The 19,303-nt window shown below is 36.4% G+C and overlaps 1 protein-coding gene across 1 annotated transcript in view; it reads left to right on the plus strand.

Annotated features, from left to right (window-relative positions):
* LOC113225271 (myosin-15-like) overlaps positions 1 to 19,303 on the plus strand; it is a 142,999-nt gene that overhangs the window by 69,301 nt on the left and 54,395 nt on the right. The window contains 5 exon segments of the mRNA XM_026456880.2: positions 170 to 306; positions 10,092 to 10,347; positions 13,512 to 13,754; positions 14,857 to 15,033; positions 17,140 to 17,285. Of these exon segments, the coding sequence (XP_026312665.1) occupies positions 170 to 306; positions 10,092 to 10,347; positions 13,512 to 13,754; positions 14,857 to 15,033; positions 17,140 to 17,285 (959 nt within the window).

Below are 19,303 nucleotides of genomic sequence, written 5' to 3' on the forward strand. Positions count from 1 at the left end.
TATAAAATCAAACTTTCTAGGATGTAGATTTTACACATTAAATAAAACTTACAAGAAATGGAATTGATACATTTATCCCTAGGAACACAACAGTTGCTCACAGGATCATTCAATAAACATTTGCTGAATACTCATTATGAGTGGAGCTAACATCTGACTTTTCTTTTAGGTGTTTTTTAAAGCTGGGTTTCTGTGCCAACTGGAAGCAATGAGAGATGAGAGACTATCTAAAGTCTTCACATTGTTCCAAGCCAGAGCACAGGGCAAACTGATGCGAATCAAATTCCAGAAGATTCTGGAAGAAAGGTATTATATGCCCACCCTGCACCCCCACTGCTAGGGTAATAGTGTGCCTCAACCAGTGCAACTAATCTCATTGCCTTATAGTAGGTCAAGAGCTGCCTTCTCTGGTTAGGCTGGGTCTTAAACATTTTTAAATCATGATATAACAAAAAGACAGAGTGCAAAGGGCTTTTATTGCCCTATTCAACCAAGTATAGGCATAATTCAGATATTTCTTGCCATGCTTTCAGGCTTCCCTTTGAGAGAGATTTTTATATTCTGAGAAGTCTGGATCTCTGAGAGTGGTGCGACTCACAATTTATATCAGAAGCAGACCTGGAAAGGTTTGCATATATCCCACAGCCAACTCTGTGGGGAAGTATGCTTCAAAGACCGAGGTGTTCTGACCCCTTTGTTACGTCCTGTGGGTCAGAAACTGTGGCTCTTGTTGACATGTAATCATAACTTTCTTACTTTATTTCAGACAGGTTCACTAGGGACATTTATCACCACGCTTGTACATTCTTAGGCATTGGTTTTGTCTATTGCTTAATAGAATCATGGAAAGCAAGCTAGCAAAATCTCCAAACAAAGGGACTGTGAGCAAGGGATGCTGAAGTTGTATTTATTTTTTCCTTAGCATATATTGTCTTCTGAAGAGAAGTCTACAGATCTTGGTGTAACTTGTTTAATTGACAACTTGTTAATTCTGTTTTTTCCCAAGAGAAAATGATTATTACATGGTGATGTCAAAGATAATAGAGAGACGACTCTTAAGGGTCTTCTGTGACTCTCATATAGTGGTCAGTGTGGTATGGGAGTTTGGGGGTCAGGAAACATGGCTTCTAGAACCAGTTGTGTAAACTTGGGTAAGATTCTTAATTTCTCTATAGTTTACTTTCTTAATGTCTAAAGTGAAACCTTTATGATCCATTCTCTCTAAATTGTGATTTAAAAATTACTTTGAAAGATTGCAAGCAAATAAAAAATACAAAAAATACTATAATACATACTCATGGAATCATCATGAAGGAATTCCAATTCTTAACATTATTAATTTTTTATTTTTGTAGAAACAGGGTCTCCCTATGTTGCCCAGGCTGGTCTCGCACTCCTGGGTTCAACAATCCTCTTTCCTCAGCCTCCCAAAGTGCTGAGATTACAGGCATGGGCCATGGCACCCAGTCAACTCTTAACATTTTTTTTTCTGTAATTGCTAACAACATTTTAAAAAATTAACATACATAGTTGAAGCCCCCATATAGTTCTGCTGTAATCCAAGTCTTACCTTTTCCTTTTCAGACCTTGAGTTTGTGTCTCTCATTCCATGTTTTATATATGTCATATAAAAGTATGTTTTCATACCTTTGCTTACTCGATATGCAGATATCCTTAAAATGTGACATGATTTTACATGTGCTTAGTCTTCATGTAAATAACATTTTGTATATATTGTCCTGAAGTTTGTCTTTTATATTCAGTATTATTCTTTGAAATATATCAGTGTTAATGAATCTAGGGCTAGCTTATTGATTTTAACTGCTGTATAGTATTCCATTATATAAATGTATCATAATTTATTTATCCATTTTCCAGCTAAAGTAAATTTGTTATTTCCTTTGTTTTTTTTTTTACCAGTAACTTCTGCAGTGACATTTTTGTAAATGTCTCCCCATTCGTATATATGAATATATATATATATATATATATATTCATATATATGGCATCATTACTCAAAATACTCCATTTTCTGATAACAGTTTGTGGATAGCAGCTGGTCTGAGGCACACACTTTGAGTGGCACTTCTTTAGGGCATTAATTAATAATAGGTTTTAGGTCACACACCACTTCAACTTTGCAAGATGTTGCCAAATTGCTTCTAATATACCATACTCTCCACCAGCAATGTATGAGAGTCCCGTTGTCCCATGTTCTCACCCACTTGTGGTATATCAGCCTTTAAAAACTTTTGTCAAATGTCTTCATATTTCTGACTTTGGGGAAAGCTATCATTTCCCTTTAAAGAATTATGTTCAGTGTAGTTTTTTTGTTTTGTTTTGTTTTGTTTTTTTGTAGAAATGACTTATTGTATGAAGGACATTCCTTCTATTTTATTTTGTTAAGCATTTTTATCAGGAAATTATTTAATCATTTATCTGCATCTATTGAAACAATCACGTAGTTTTTCTGAATTAATCTATAAATGTGTGGAAATATATTAACAGATTTTTTAAAAAGTTAAACTTACTTTGGTTAAGAAATATTTTCATACATTGATGGGTTTGATTGTAATATCACCATGAGATGTTTCATCAATATTCATGGATAAGATTGGCCTATAATTTTCATCTGCTGTGTTATCTGAATTTGAATCAAGGTTATCCTAACCTCATAAACAGTTGAAGAATGTTTTCTCTCTTCAAAACATGAACCAGCTTATAACTGATCTTTGAATCTTTGGTAGGCATTGCCAATAAAATAATCTGGATCTAGTGGTTCTTTTGTGATAGGTTTTATAATTTTGATTCAATTTATTTATTGGTTACATGTCTAATGAGATATTTTCTTCTTGAATTAGTGCAGGAAAGCTTTCTTTTATTAAAAAAGAAATTTTACATTTCTTTTGAATTTTTCAATTTGATCAATTTATTTTATTTTATTTTAGTTTAGTTTAGTTTAGTTTTTGAGACAGAGTCTCTCTCTATCGCCTAGGCTGGAGGGCAGTGTCATGATATCAGGTCACTGCAACCTCTGCCTCCCTGGTTCAAGTGATTCTTGTGTCTCAGCCTCTTGAGTAGCTGGGATTAAAGGCGTGTGTCTTCACACCTGGCTAAATGTTGTATTTTTAGTAGAGATAAGGTTTCACCATTTTGACCAGGCTGGTCTCAAACTCTTGGCTTCAAGTTAACTGCCTGCCTTGGCCTCCCAAAGTATTGGGATTACAGGCATGAGCCACTGTACCTGGCCTTATTATTTTTAAATCTCTACTGTATCTATATTATATTCCTAGAGCGTAATCCTAAATTATTTATATTTCTAGAGTATTATTATTCCTAGTATTGTTTTCTTGTGCCTTCTTTCCTTTTTCTTGACCATTCATGCCACATCTTTATTTAGTCTATTTAATAAACCACTTAAACTTTTTTCTAGATCATTAATTTCTGATCTTACCTTTATTCTTTCTTTTCTTCTACTTTGTGTTCTTTCTTTTCTTCTACTTTGTGTTTATTCTTTTTCCTTTTTCCAACTTTATTCAGTTGAATATATGGTGTATAATCTGATGTTTTGATATATGTAGGTATTGTGAAATGATTACCACAATCAAACTGATTAATCCTCACTTTACAAAGTTATCATTTGTGTGTGGTGAGAGCATTTAAGGTCTACTCTCTTAGCAAATTTCCAGTATACAACACAGAATTAGTAACTATGGTTACCATACTGTATATTAGATCCTCAGAACTTACTCATCCTGTGTAACTGAAACGTTGTGTCCTTTGAGCAACATCTCCTCGTTTTCCCTATGGCCTGGCTGCTAGTAACCACCATTCCACCCTCTACTTCCATGATTGACTTTTTTAATATCCCACATATAAGTGAGATCATGTCATATTTGTCTTTGTGTGCCTGGCTTATTATACTTAGCATAACGTCCTCTAGGTTAACCCATGTTGTCAAAAATGACAATGTTTTCTTTTTTAAGGTTGAATAATATTTCATTATATATTTATGCCACACTTTATTTATTTGTCAATGAACACTTAGGTTGATTCCATATCTTGGCTATTGCGAATAATAGTATAATGAACATGATAGTACAGATATGTCTTCAAAATTCTAATTTCATTAGTGTTTTAGGGTTGATAGATCCTATGGTAATTCCATTTTTAATTTTTTGAGGAGCCTTCATACTGTTTTCCCTAATGGCTGTACCAATTTTCATTCCCATCAACAGTGTACAAGAGTTCCCTTTTCCCACATACTTGCCAACCCTTATCTTTTGTCTTTATTAATAGCCATTCTAACAGGTGTGACGTAATATCTCGTGGTTTTGATTTGTATTTCCTTGATAATTAGTGATGTTCAATATTTTTGCATATAGTATAGGCCATTTATAGTCTTTTGAGAAATGTCTATCAGGTCATTGCTGATTTTTAATGGGGTTGTTTTCATGCTATACAGTTTAATTCCTCATATATTTTGAATATTATCCCGTTATTGCTTGTATAGTTTGCAGATATTTTCCCCCATTCCATAGGTTGTCTTCTCCTTTTTGATAGTTTCTTTTGCTGTGCAAAAGCTTTTTAGTTTGATGTAATCCCATTGTCTATTTTTGCTTGTGTTGCCTTTGATTTTGGGGTCACATTAAAAAAAATTGTTGGCAATTTATTGACTAATGTCAATAAACTTTTTCTCCAAGTGTTCTTCTGGTAATTTTAGTTTCAGATCTTAAATTTAAGTCTTTAGTTCCTTTTGAGTTCATATTTGTATATGGTGTGAGATGAGGATCCACTTACTCTTCTGCATGTGGACATCTAATTTACTAACACCATTTATTGAAAAGACTGTCCTTTCCATACGGTGTGTTTTTGGCAACTTTATTGAAGATCAATTGACCATAAATGCATAGATTGATTTATGGGTTCTCCGATCTGTTCCATTGGACTATATGTTTGTTTTTATGCCAATACTTTGCTGTTTTCTTTGCTATAGTTTGTAGAGCATTTTGAAATTAGGTAATGTGATTCTTCCAGCATTGTTTCTATTGTTTTGGCTGTTTGAAGTCTTTTGTGGTTTCATATAAATTTTAGGAATTTTTTCTTAGTTCTGTAAAAAATACCATTGGAATTTTGAAAGGGTTTGCATTGAATCTGTAGATATCTTTGGGGACTATGGACTTTTAACCAAAAATATCCTGTATTCTTCCAATTCATGAACACAAGTTATTTTTGCATTTGTTTGTGTCTTCAATTTCTTTTTTAATGTTTTATAGTTTTCAACATGCGGATCTTTTACCTCCTTGGTAAGTTTTATTCCTATCTATTTTATTTTATTTTATTTTATATTTTGATGCTATTATGAATTGACTTCTTTTTTGGATAGTCTATTGTTAGTATATAGAAATGTTACTAATTTTTTATGTTTTTTTATTCTGCAAGTTTACAAATGTATTAATTCTAGTTTTTGGTGGTTTTTAGTGTTTTCTATATGAGATAGTTTAACTTCTTTGTTTCTAATTTGAACGGCTTCTGTTTCCTCTTTTGGCTGATTACTCTGGTTAAGACTTTCAGTACTATATTGAAAAAAACTATAGAGAGTGAGCATTCTTGTCCTATTTCTGACCTTAGAGGAAAAGCTTTCAGTTTTCAGTTTTTCGCCATTAAGTATGATGTTAGCTGTGCGCTTGTCATATATGGTGTTTATTATGTTGAGGTACCTTCCTTCTATAGCTACATTATTGAGAATTTTTATGATGGATGAATGGATGGATATTAAATCTTGTCAAATATAAAGAAATTTATATCATCTTGATAAATTGACCCATTTGTCATTATGTAATAACTTTCTTTATCTCTTGTTACAGTTTTTGACTTATATTTATTTTATCTGATGTAACTATAGCTGTTCCTGCTCTTTTCCAATTTCCATTTGCATGGAATATCTTTTTCCATTTCTCACTGTCAACCTGTGTATGTTGTCAAAGCTAAAGTGTTTTGACAAAGCTAAAGTGTCTCTTGTTGGCAGCATATAGTTGGGTTTGGTTTTTCTATTCGTTTGGCCACTCTGTCTTTTGATTGGTGAACTTATTTCATTTATATTTAAAGTAATTGTTAATAGATACAGACTTACTACTACCATTTTCTTAATTGTTTTATGACTTTAAAAAATTGTTTGTTTCTTTCTGTCTTCCTTTGTGATGTGATAATATTTTGTAATGCTAGGTATTTATTCCTTTCTCTTTATCTTCTGTATGTTTACTAGAAGGTTTTTCTTTGTGGTTACCATGAGGCTTACATAAAACATCTTGTAGTTACATGTTTATCTTAAGCTGACAGACCTCTTATTTTTAAGCTGGCAATGGTTTAACTTCAACTACATATAAAAACTCTTCATTTTAACTTATCTTGTCCCCACATTTTATGTTACTTATGTCACAATTTAATATTTTTAATATTGTATATCTATTAATCCGTTATTGTAGCTACAGTTATTTTAAATAATTTTTTACATTAACTAATATTAGAGTAAAAGGTGATTTATGCACCATTATTACAGTATTATTCTGAATTTGACTATATTCTTGTCTTTTCAGTGAGTTTTACACTTTTATATATATTTGTGTGGTTAGTTAACATCCTTTTGTTTCAACTTGAAGAACTCCCTTTAGCATTTCTTGTAAGGCAAGTAGTGATGATAAACTCCCACAGCTTTTATTTGTGTGGCAGTCTTTATCTCTCCATTTCTGAAAGGCAGCTTTGCTGGATACAGTATTTCTGGTTGATGGTTTTTAGTTTTTGTTTTCTTTTAGCACTTTGATTCTATCATACCACTCTCTTCCGGTCTGCAAGGTTTTGCTGAGAAATCTGCTCATAGTCTCAGGAGTGTTTCATTATATGTGACAAGTTACTTTTGTTTTGCTGCATTCAAAACTCTTTGACTTTTGAGAATTTCATTATAATGTGCATTGGTGAAGATCTCTTTATATTTGATCTACTTGAGGTTCTTTGGGCTTAATGAATATAGTTGTTTGTTTTCCTCTCCAGATTTAAAAGCTTTCTGTCATTGTTTCTTTAAATAAACTTTCTGTTTCTTTCTTTTTCTCTGCTCCTTCAGTGACTCCCATAATGTGTATATTGGTAAGCTAGACAATATCCCATAAGTGCTGTAGGCATTCTTCATTCTTTTCATTTGTTTTTCCTTTTTGTTCCTCTAAATGAGTAATTTCAAACAACTTGTCTTTGAGCTTACTGATTCTTCCCCTTGATTGCATTTATACTTTCCATGGAATTTTTCAGTCTAGTCATTGTGTTCTTCAATCCCAGAATTTCTGTGTGGTTCTTTTTTATGGTTTTTATTTCCTTGTTGAACTTCTCCTTTTGTTCATGTATTATTTTTCTCACTTTGTTTAGTTGTTCTCTTGTAGCTCACTAAACTTTTTTTTAAGATCATTGTTGTTGGGGTCCGCGTGTTTCCTAAACAAAGGAATGAACACACAAGACAACACAAGACAAGACAAACATGGCGGCCACCCCAAATGGCGTGCTCTGCTTTATTTTATACAGTCATTTGTGGAATGTTGCCAAGTCACAAGACACATTGTTGTTTTTCTGACCTTTCCCTGACTTTTTGGATTTTCAAGATGTTTACACATAAACAAGCCCCCAGGGTCTGCTGTTTGCAGCTGGCTCCTATCGGGAACGCCCTGCTTCGTTTGCAAGAGCAGGACTTATTGGGAACGTCTCGTTTGCAAGCACGTAGTCCCCTACACATTGTTTTGAATTCTTTGTCAGCAATTCATAGATCTCCATTTAGGGTGGGTTTCTAGGGGGTTTGTTTCATTCTTTTTATTCTGTTGTGGGTTCCTGATTCTTCATGATTATTACAGCTTTGCAGAAGTGTCTATACATTTGAAGAAACAGTAGTCCCCCTCCTCCATATTTATGCCCTGGCTTTGACTGGGCAAGATCTTCACCAGACATCTTGGCTAGAGATTTTAGGCCTTTGTCCCTAACTGCTCCAGGTGTCCGGTTTGTTTGTGTATTTGTTTCAGAAACCTGTAATTTCTTGCTTTCTCCAGTGTCTGATTTTGTTAGTTTGTAGATCTCCATTTTTTTAGGGGTGGTTACTGGTGCTTTGTTTTGTTCCTTTGGTGGTGTCATATTTTTTTGATTATTCCTGATCCTTGTGGCCTTACATTAGTGTTTGTGCATTTGAAGTAGTACATCTTTTAATCTTTATAGGGTGGCTTCAACAGGAAAACCTCTTCAGCAGTAAGCTTGGTCAGGGATTCTGGGCAGCCCAGCTGGCAGTGTCCACTGGCAGGATTGCTGCTGGAGTCTTGGGGCATGATGGCCTGGTGGCAGTTTCAGTGCACATTCAGGCCCAATTCCTGGGTCCATAAAGACTAGCTTGGAGGCTGTATACACTAGATCTTGGATCCACATGGGCAAGCCTTAGTGTCTAAGTCCATGGTAGTGGACTTAGTGAGGGTATGCCTGGATCCTGGGGCCATGAGAGTCAGTCTGTGGTTAGGATCTACTGGAACACCCTTACTGATGGGGATAATTCTGGGGCCTGGGTCTGTGGGGACTGGACTGATTATCAGGATGGTCCTGGAGTCTGGGTCATTGGCAGTCTGGGGCTACATGTCTGGACTGGCACTGGGGCAGGCCTGGAACCTGAGGTTGTAAGGGCCATCCTGGAGTCTGGAGCTGTGGGGGTTTGTTCTTTTCTCCATTCACTACTATTTTTTCTCCAGTGTTTCTAATAACCTGCTTAATTTTTCCACTGAGTATTTGATTTCAACTGCTATATTTTTTAGTTTTAGACATTTTATTTGGTCTTATTTCAAATCTGTGTGTCCTTTTATCAGAGTGGTTCATTGTTTCTAAAGGTCTTTCCTTTTTATCTTTGACAATAATTTTTTTTTTAGATGGAGTCTTGCTCTGACGCACAGGCTGGAGTGCAGTGGTGTGATCTCGGCTCGCTGCAAGGTCTGCCTCCCAGGTTCACGCCATTCTCCTGCCTCAGCCTCTCCGAGTAGCTGGCACTACAGGTGCCTGCCACCACACCTGGCTAATTTTTTGTAATTTTAGTAGAGATGGGGTTTCACCGTGGTCTCATTCTCCTGACCTCGTGATCCACCCACCTCGGCCTCCCAAAGTGCTGGGATTACAAGTGTGAGCCACCGTGCCTGGTCAATAATTTTTAACATAATTATTTGATAGTCTCCATCAGATAGTACAATTATCTGAAAATCTTGGGGGTTTCATCAAACTTTTTATTATATGTGCTCAACTTCATTTTCCTATATGTGTTTTGTAACTTTGGATTGTAACCCCTCTTCAGGGTACCTTATGTAGGGGAACTTCTGGTGCTTGGGTTTAAGGTGTTTTTTTTTTTCAATGCAATTTTGCATTTTCCTACTCCAAGGGTTGAAAAGGTATTTATTATCAGAATAAAAAAATCATTGTTCTAATTTATTGGATATTTCTGTACCATTCAGGCAGTATAATTTAAACCTTAAATAATTCAGTGGTACTGGATTATTTAAAAAAATCTGAAGTAGAATTTGTCTTCACTCATACCAAATCAGATGTACTTTAATTTGATATCTCTCTTTGCTGGTAGGTGAATTTTTCAGTCCTCCTTTTTATTAAGGGTAAGATTCTTTGAAGGTTTGTGCCTTGCCTTTTTATCCATGTGAATATGAAAATACAGACTCTTACAATACTAAGACTTGTTTCCTCCTTCCGTAAAAATGGCCAAGCTACGCATGCATTCACTTATTGTTCAAGTTTTTGGTGACTTCTATATGTCTTACTCTCTTTAGATTCAGCTCTCATTCAAAGAATGTTTGTGATGGGAACATTTTTAGGATATCTAGTCCATAATACTGCTAACCCCAGTTATCCCTTGGAGAGTTTTTGCCAGAATCAAGTGAAAGTCCAGATGTAAAAGTGCTTTGAAGACTAATAAGAATTTTTTATGACTCCTAAAAAGATGTGTTTATTGAGGATTTTAATTTGGGAACTAATTCTCCTATAGTCAGGGCTAACTTGCTTTTCTTTTTTCTCTCTTGATTTAGGGATGCACTCATTTTGATACAATGGAACATAAGAGCTTTCATGGCTGTGAAGAACTGGGCCTGGATGAGGCTCTTCTTCAAGATCAAGCCTCTTGTTAAATCTTTAGAAATAGGAGAAGAAATAGCTGGACTGAAGGAAGAGTGTGCACAATTACAGAAAGCCTTGGAGAAATCAGAGTTTCAGAGGGAGGAACTGAAAGCAAAGCAAGTATCCCTCACTCAGGAAAAAAATGACCTGATTCTTCAGCTTCAGGCTGTGAGTAGCCACACCATTTGTTCTTTAAATCAAGTTTTTAATTAGACTTCCTTGTTAATCAGGCAATGTTGACACGGAAAAAAAAAAAAAATAGATGCATGTGCTTTTCAAATACCAAAGGATTTTATAAAACCAAAGACAATGAAAACAAGGAGATACCCTGTTTCATAGTGAAGTGATTTCATTGGCAGGATGTCTTTTAAAAAGGGACAAATTATCAGATGGATTTTTACTGTATAATAGCACATCATGGAGGCCGGGAAGCTCTGGGTCTTAATTTAAAGTTTGTATGTAGCCCACGACCCATTAGCAAATCAGCAGACAGGATTTTAGTAGGTCCCAAGAAAAGCTTGACTGAGATCTTCAGGAATGTTGCAGTGTGCTTCTAGTCAGATATCCTGATTTTGGTCTCCCTACTTCCCCTTCCTGGGTCCAAATCAACATTACTAATGAGTAGAGTTTTTAAAAGAGTTCTTAACCTTGACTTTGTATCAAAGTCATTTGTGAAACATTAAAAAAAAAAATAAAGATGCCTAGACTCCACTCTCAGATATTTTGATTAAGCAGACTCTGTGTAGGTCCAAATAATCTCTGTGGGTGACACTGATATCCAGTCCAGATTAAGAACCATTGTCTTTAAAAAAGCATCATGTCGCTTCCCGGGTGAGCAACCCTCAGATCATATAATACGTACATTTTTAGACTCCAAACCCCTGGTTTTGGCATTCAAGCCTCTATCTACAGTATGATGCTAATGTGTTATTACTCACTGTCTTTCATGTTACTCCTCCCTAGCCACCTGGACTACTGTGATCCCAAAACAGCCCAAAGGGCCAGGATGAAATTTTAACCACCTTTATAATACTTTCTTCTCTACTTAGCACAGTGTTAAGTTGAAAAATTCTGTGTTCAAATATAATTTTTCTTGCTTTTTAAATAAGAAACAACAATTTTTCTTATTTTTAAACTTTACCAAAAACAGAGAAAATTTAGTACTTTCAGACTGACACAAGTTATTCTTTTATTATTATTACTCTTCAATATTTTGAAGCTGTATTATCTACCAGCATGCCAACAGGCTGTATTTTATGTAAGACTTTACACCCAAACTCGCATTTCTGATACATATTTAACATAGCAGTGATTCTACAACTTCAGTGTATACCAGTCTTACCTGGTATGCTTGTTAAAAATACAAATTCCTGGGCCCCATTTCAAATCTACTGTAAGAACTGTAAGAATCAGAATTTGTGAAATATTTTGGCTTAGGGAAGAGGTAACTTTGGTTGAGACCAGGCCTCCCAGTTTCTATCATTCTTCCTACTGACGGAAAGTAGCCAGTGCTACCTGGGTTGATGCGGGAGATAGAAATGGACCCAGCTTGTGTAGGGCATGGTAGACAAAACCTTGAGGTGCATGTCAAAGATCATCGTGGGGAGCATGGGAAACACATGGAAGCGAACTCCAGAGCAAACCCAAGAAGGCTGAGATGAGTTCAGATTGTAACTGTGATTAAGAAGTTGACAGAGCTATCATTATATATTATTATATATAATATCTATTTTATGATTATTTATTTTAAGGGAGAAAGCTAAACACAAAATAATCAAAAAAAAAAAAAAAAAGAAATATTTTGAAATCCTTCTTTGCTTAGTCAAAATTCCACTAGAACTGAGTGACCCCGTTCCAGTTAACATTGTGAGTACGTCAGAAAGCTGCCATTGGGGTAGGAATCTTTCTACTGCTAAACTGCCACACCATTGCTCAGTCAGCCCCCAAATCCTGCTGTCATGTTTAATGAAGAGATCAATGATGGTCGATTGGACTGTCCTCTTTGTTCAGTGGTGGTAACAGGTCTTGTATACAGGCTGAATGGAATGCAGCAAAAACTGTTCTGCTTGTCAATCTGGGGTGAACTAAGATAAAGTGTCCCCATTATTTCCCATAATAATTGGAAGCTTCTCTGATTTGCATTCACCATTCCTAAATGTCCTGATATTTCTTTTTTATTTAGCCCCTGTTTTGGGATTTTCAGGGAAGTTGTACATTTATTATTCCATACCTCTCTCCATCTGTGCCTCTTTGAGCCCTGTTTGCTGGGTAGGCAGCCATTCTCCAGCCAGGAGCTACTCAGAGGCCAATAGCCTGGATTTTTACCTCCCCCCAGACCCCCACTCTTGATCTGATTAGCAGACACAAGTTAAGTGAGGCAAGTGGATCATTAATACATTGCCCAAACTGGCATGTTGTGAAGGATGGATGAGGTCTAGAGATGGAAGATGAAAATGTGTGTAAAGTTATATTACAGCAAGACCAACAACAATTAAGAACTTGCTTATGAAGAAGAGGTTTTATTCAGCCTCTAAAGAAGACAAGTTAGAGGGGCTTAAAGTTATGAAAGGTGCTCTGTAGTAAAAACCCCCTTTACTTTTTACTTGACCCATAACACACTTTTTACTTGACCCATAACACAGGAACAATGGGTTACCCAATAAGAGCTGGAGGCAGTGCCTGTGCAAGGATAAAGGAAAGAGTACTATATGCTCTTTGTGTAACTTCGTACTATCAGAATCATTGAGGCAAAAATTTTAGTTGGAAATAACAGTGAAATATAGTTAGTGACTTGCAAATAAACTTATGAATTCTAAATTTAGCCTATGAATTTAAAAAACATATAACTCAGCTCAATTTATTAGAAGAGATGTATATTAAACACATACATCCGTGCACTTGTAATAGTTACAGTGCAATATTCTGAGGGAACTCTGCTTTCTTAAAAGATGATTTTTTGAGCAGTTATCTACCTCAAACTCTATGCCCGCATGGATGTTTCCAGAAGCTGTGGTTTAAGCAGCACACCACTGATTTTTGGAGGCATGCTAGCTCCTTTAGGCCACCAGGATTCTATTAAGTGCTTTAGAAGAGGTAATCTAATCTACTGAATTGGCCTGAGAGATTGAAAGCACCTCCAAACACAAGCAACTTCACTTCTCAGTGATCGGATCAGGGACCTGGGAATATTATTGCAGCTGTTTAGGAAAGGTAGGTGAAAGTGCTGGGCAGAGGGCAGGCAATTATCTCTTTGCTATGTGTTAAGCAGCATTTTCGCCTAGCTGATAAATTACTTCCAGCTGTTGGCAACAATTTTCTCCTCATCATGGCAGGAGCAAGAGACACTGGCAAATGTTGAAGAGCAGTGCGAGTGGCTGATTAAATCCAAGATCCAGCTGGAGGCCAGAGTAAAAGAGCTGTCGGAGAGGGTGGAGGAAGAAGAGGAGATAAATTCTGAGCTGACTGCCAGGGGGCGGAAACTCGAAGATGAATGTTCCGAGTTGAAGAAAGAAATCGATGACTTGGAAACAATGTTGGTGAAGTCAGAGAAGGAGAAACGTACTACAGAGCACAAGGTACTTTTTCCATAATGTTAGTTTAGAAGGCCTAGCAGCCAGAATTCCACTCTCAAATCAGGTTTTGGTATCTGACTTGCTCTATTTAAGTTAATTAGCACAGTGGCCTGCAACTTTACAGCATTGAGAGTCAGAACTGGCACAAAATATAGGGTCTGATAAACTATGCTGTCCCAATTCAGATTTCCAGTTTGAACTTATGGAACCTTATTTAACTTCCCAAATGAAACATTTTCATTTGTTCCAATCCTATTGCATCTGAACTCTATAATAGAGTAAAATGGTTTCATGGGGCCTGTAAGAACCCTTTTTTTTTTTTGGAAGAAGAGTGAGTATGATATGGTTTGCTAAAAGATAATTCGGGATGTGCCTGAGTCCCCAGCTGTGTCATTGATTTGGAGTTTGACCTTGAAGATGTCACTTTAATTCTAGTTAAGGGCTTTCGTGTTTTGTTTGTTTTGGCTGAGAGTTTGTTTGAGGGTTTTAACTTGCGCATCTGTGTGTAGATTGAGGACAGTGAGGAGTCTGCATCAAGCCTCTGATACAGTCTCCAAAGTGACACTGTAATTTTGGCAGGCTATTAAATAGCACTCTTACTTTTATTGATTCCCTTTCATAAAAAGCACATGGGCCTGATACAGTCAACTTCCATGTTTGCATATTTTATCAGCTGGAACCCTTCTTGAACTGCCATTTTTTGGGATACTGAGGCACAACGCGATCGGTACATGCCATGACTCCTCAAAAGAAATCGCAATTGCTTTTAGTGTTGTTACTGTTATATAATAATGTGAATTAAATTGGCCATCCAATTTAGTTCATATTAATAATGTTAAATAATTATAAATAATGTTAATTATTTACTCATATTAATGTTTAAACAGAATACTCCATTTCCTGACCATGACAGATAACGGATCATTTTTGTGGGAGAAAAACTAAATTTAGCTTTAGAAAGTGTATCAGGAACTTGGCTAAATACAGCTCTTTATGACATTGGATACCTCATGTGTTGTTCTGGACGACAAAAGGAGATGATCCTCAGTGTTATGCCCAACTTTCCAGCAGTGGCTTTAATGAAGCTGTCATCTTCTTCCCACAGGTCAAGAACCTGACTGAGGAAGTAGAGTTTCTAAATGAGGATATCAGCAAACTTAACAGAGCAGCCAAAGTTGTGCAGGAGGCCCATCAGCAGACCCTAGATGACCTGCACGTGGAGGAGGAGAAGCTCAGCAGCCTGAGCAAAGCAAATCTGAAGCTGGAACAGCAAGTTGTTGAGGTCAGTAATGGTGTATCTGGTTAGTTAGCTATCTGTCTACATATATACATAACTCCAGTTTTTAATTCATTAATTTATCTTGACAGTTTCAGGAAAACCTAGTAGCATGGTTTTCCTGATTATTGAGAATAAAAGGTTTTTTTTTATACACAAAACCACGACAGTATAAGAGAGGTCTCTGCATATAATCTGTCAGTTTTTAAATGCAACTTTCATTCAACCCTGGACGATAGGAAAAGAACAGTAAGATGAATGGTAAAGGGTTATCACTCTAGGTGACTGGCTTTCCTCATATCTCCCACGGAACCTGGTATTTTGTCCCACAGATATGCTGGTACTTTGTTTGACACTGGTGTTGAAGGATTCATTTTAAAGGCCATGTGTGTTTCCACTGGTGTGCTGAGATTTATTTATGGTTGAAAGATATGTGAGACACAAGCTGTGTTCTACCTACACTATTGGAAATTACTTTTAAGATTCTAGAGATGATGCCCCTGTTTTGCCTCTAAATGCTCTGTGAAATAAAACTGTTTCATACCAGTTTCAATGTGTGGGTTCATAATTCTTCCTTTTTCCCACCCCAGCTGACATAGTATATGCTATGCATTTATGCTCACAGTAGTCCCCACTTTTATAAAGTGTAGCCTTTATAAAATTGTTGACAAGGGTGGTTAGGTCTTTTTTTTTTTTTTTTTCCCTTGTCTGCTGCTCTTTCTTCCTGCCTCTATATAGGTTTCTTCTATTACTTATTCGTTGTGTTACATTTCTTCCTATTTCCACTAATTGCATATCTCACAAAGCCTCAGCATAAGGATTTTTGGGTGTTTATATATGTGCGTATATATGCACATCACACACACCTGCCCACACCCACACACCCACACATTTATTCTCTCCTGGTGTCTTAGTCCATTCAGGCTGCTATAATAAAATACCATAAACTGGGGGGCAAATAAATAGCAGTTTATTTCCTACAGTTCCGGAGACTGGGAAGTCTGCAATCAAAGTACCAGCAGACTTGGTGTCTAGTGAGGACACATTTCCTGGTTTATGGAGGGTGACTTCTCCTTGTGTCCTCACATGGCAGAAGGAACAAGGAAGCTCTCCAGGTTCTCTTTTATAAGGACTAATTCCATTCATGGAGGCTCCACCTTCATGCCCTCATCACTTCCTAAAGGGCCCACCTCCCAACACCATTGCACTGGGGATTAGGATTTCAGCGTATGAATTTGGCGGGGACACAGACTTTCAGTCCCCAGAACTCAGTGTTCATCTACTTTCTGATTTTACATATATCCTTTCCAGAATTTCTCCCTCCCTCCCAATTTGAATTTCATCTCTTTGGCTGGTTACAGAGCATGTCTTCCATTGTTTTAAAGTAAACGTATCAATAAATAAATAAGCCATATTGTGACTGTTATCTAGCTTCCTGGAAAATTAACCTTTATATAATTCCTGGCAATACTAATGCATACAAAACTGGAATGTTCTGATGGAGAACATTTAGTGAGGAACCAGAATATGACATGATGTTATGAACTAGAAGAGGGTACCAAGGTGGTGACGGGGCTTAAAAATCATGCCATGTGAGAATGTGTTTGAATGGGCCAGTGATGCCTAGGGTTATTCCAGATTATTAAGGATGATCATGCAGAAACTGATTTGCTTGGTGTTGCTCCAAGGAGCAGAGCTTGTGCTTGTGGATAGAATTTACAGGGAATATTTTGGCTTCTTATGAAGAAGCACTCCCAAGTAAATGGACTTATCCACCCGTGAAATGAGCTGCCATGTGAAGAAGTGAGCTTCCTATCATTGGAAAGAGATCAATCAAGGGCTCACTGGCCATTTCTTGTTGGTTCCTTCCCTAAGACAGAACTCATATTCTATAATTTCTAAAGTTTTCTTCCATCCCTGTGATTTCTGGATTCTTTTGTTAACCTATTGACATATGCAATATGTATTTGGAAATATCTCTGTTACTGGGCATCATTTATAGAATTTGTGCTTGTGTCTTTCTTTTTCCAGAAGGTAAGTGGTTACTGAACACATCTAGTGAAGTATAAACTCTACCTATTTATTTGACTAAATAGTGTCTCCTTTTGTCAGCTTGAGGGTGCCCTTGAGCAGGAGAGAAAAGCGAGAATTAACTGTGAAAGGGAACTGCACAAACTGGAGGGCGATTTAAAGCTGAATCAGGAAAGTATGGAGAACCTGGAAAGCAGGCAGCGACACCTGGCAGAAGAGCTGAGGAAGTAAGCCACCTTTCTGTTGACATGAGATTCTTGGAGACCTTATATTAGAAGGAACAGCTTTCTTGTTTCATTTATCCTTAGGACTCCAGGGCCAGATAGCTCAAGACCCAAGGCAAGGATAACAAACCTAGGAAATGATTTTTTTTTTCTTTTCTGGACTTTATTTTATAGTTGTAAAGAGACTAAATGCATAATCTGGAAGGACGTAAAGAAGAAAGTATCTGACTAGCAAATGAGAAAGAATGGTGTAAGGTATATGAGATGTAAACTATTGGGAACTTGCAGCTGTAAGTCAAAAAAATAACAATGACTCTCTTTTTTACTCATGAGACCAATGGCATAAAATGTAAAAAAAAAAAAAAAATCCTCTTGTGAAGGATACTCTCTGATTACTTAAATAATATATGTTTGTCAGACATAACTTAATATTTACATAGGAATTTTGGTGAAATAATTTACTATATAAATATTAAACCTTAAAATCTAGAACAAGCCATTAAAATGATCAAAATTAGGGAACTTTCAACTCATTTGGATTCCTTACACCCCAAGGAACTCGGAGCAAGACGGCTTTCTCAGTTTAGTTCTATTAGTCAGTGACATGGGTTTTCTCACCTTCTCCCTTTTGTCGTCTTCCTCTGTTTAACTAGACTTTTTTTTTCTTTTAATCATTAGGGTTAAATTTATTTAGATTATACCAAATAAGAGAGGAAAACAGTGAGGATGAAGAGTAAGATAGGTCAGGTTGCCGAGGTGGGTGGATCATGAGGTCAAGAGATTGAGACCATCCTGGGCAACATGGTGAAACCCCATCTCTACTAAAAATACAAAAATTAGCTGGGCGTGGTGGCCTGCACCTGTAGTCCCAGCTACTTGGGAGGCTGAGGCAGGAGAATCACTTGAACCCAGGAGGCGGAGGTTGCAGTGAGCCGAGATCGTGGCACTGCACTCCAGCCTGGCGACAGAGCGAGACTCTGTCTCCAAAAAGGCCACATTAAGGATGATAGTATATCAGTGGTTGAGGCCCACAGTGAAAGAGGGAAGAGAGTCCATTGACCAGCTGTGAGCGTCTGGCTTTCTTGTTGGTATATACATATATGCTATTATACATGCTCTTGGTGAAGCTTGACTCATATTCTGCTAATAAGTTACTGGGCTTAATAGGGTTTAGAATGATGAAACAAGTGACCCTTATGAATGGAATAGAATAATTAAAATGACGATAGAGTTCCCTTAGCATTCAGTTGTGAAGATTGTGTTTCGGTACAAATGATAACCAGCAAAGTGTAAATGATACTCTATGTCATGTAGGCTACAGGTCGAGAGTTTTAGCATTTTAGAAATCCATATTTTTAAAAAGTTGTAACTTTATTAAAAAACTTTTCCCCTAAATAGACCTATGTATATTTGAAACAATAAGTGATAAAGGTGGCATTTCAAATTAATAATGACAAGAGATGTAGTAAATGGTATTGGAATTATTGGCTATTAATTTCTTGAGGTGAGAGAAATTGCTACCTCATACAATTTATACACACAAACTTCAGTTGCACTAATGAACTCAATGTCAAAACAAAGCCATAAAACCATTAGAAGATGCCACATTATTCACAATAGCCAATATGTAGAAACAACCTAAATATTCACTGATGTATAAATGGATAAAGAAAATGTGGGGTGTGTGTGTGTGTGTGTGTATATGTATATATATACACACATACATACATATACACAAAAACCTATTGAAATAAAAAATAAAATTTTAAAAATGAAAAAACCCCCAAACACACACATACACATATTCATACATACATCTGTATACATATATATACACATATATATGTATACGGATATTGGAATTTGGAGGACATTATACTAAGGGAAATAAGCCAGTCACAAAAAGGAAAAAGACTGCATGATTCCACCAATAGAGGTATCTAAAATAATCAAATTCATAGAAACGAATTCATAGAAAAGTGCTTGCTAAGGGCTGGGAGGAGGGAGAAATAATGGAGAGC

The sequence above is a fragment of the Piliocolobus tephrosceles genome, unplaced genomic scaffold (genome assembly GCF_002776525.5).
Source record: "Piliocolobus tephrosceles isolate RC106 unplaced genomic scaffold, ASM277652v3 unscaffolded_20, whole genome shotgun sequence".
NCBI classification, from domain to species: domain Eukaryota; kingdom Metazoa; phylum Chordata; class Mammalia; order Primates; family Cercopithecidae; genus Piliocolobus; species Piliocolobus tephrosceles.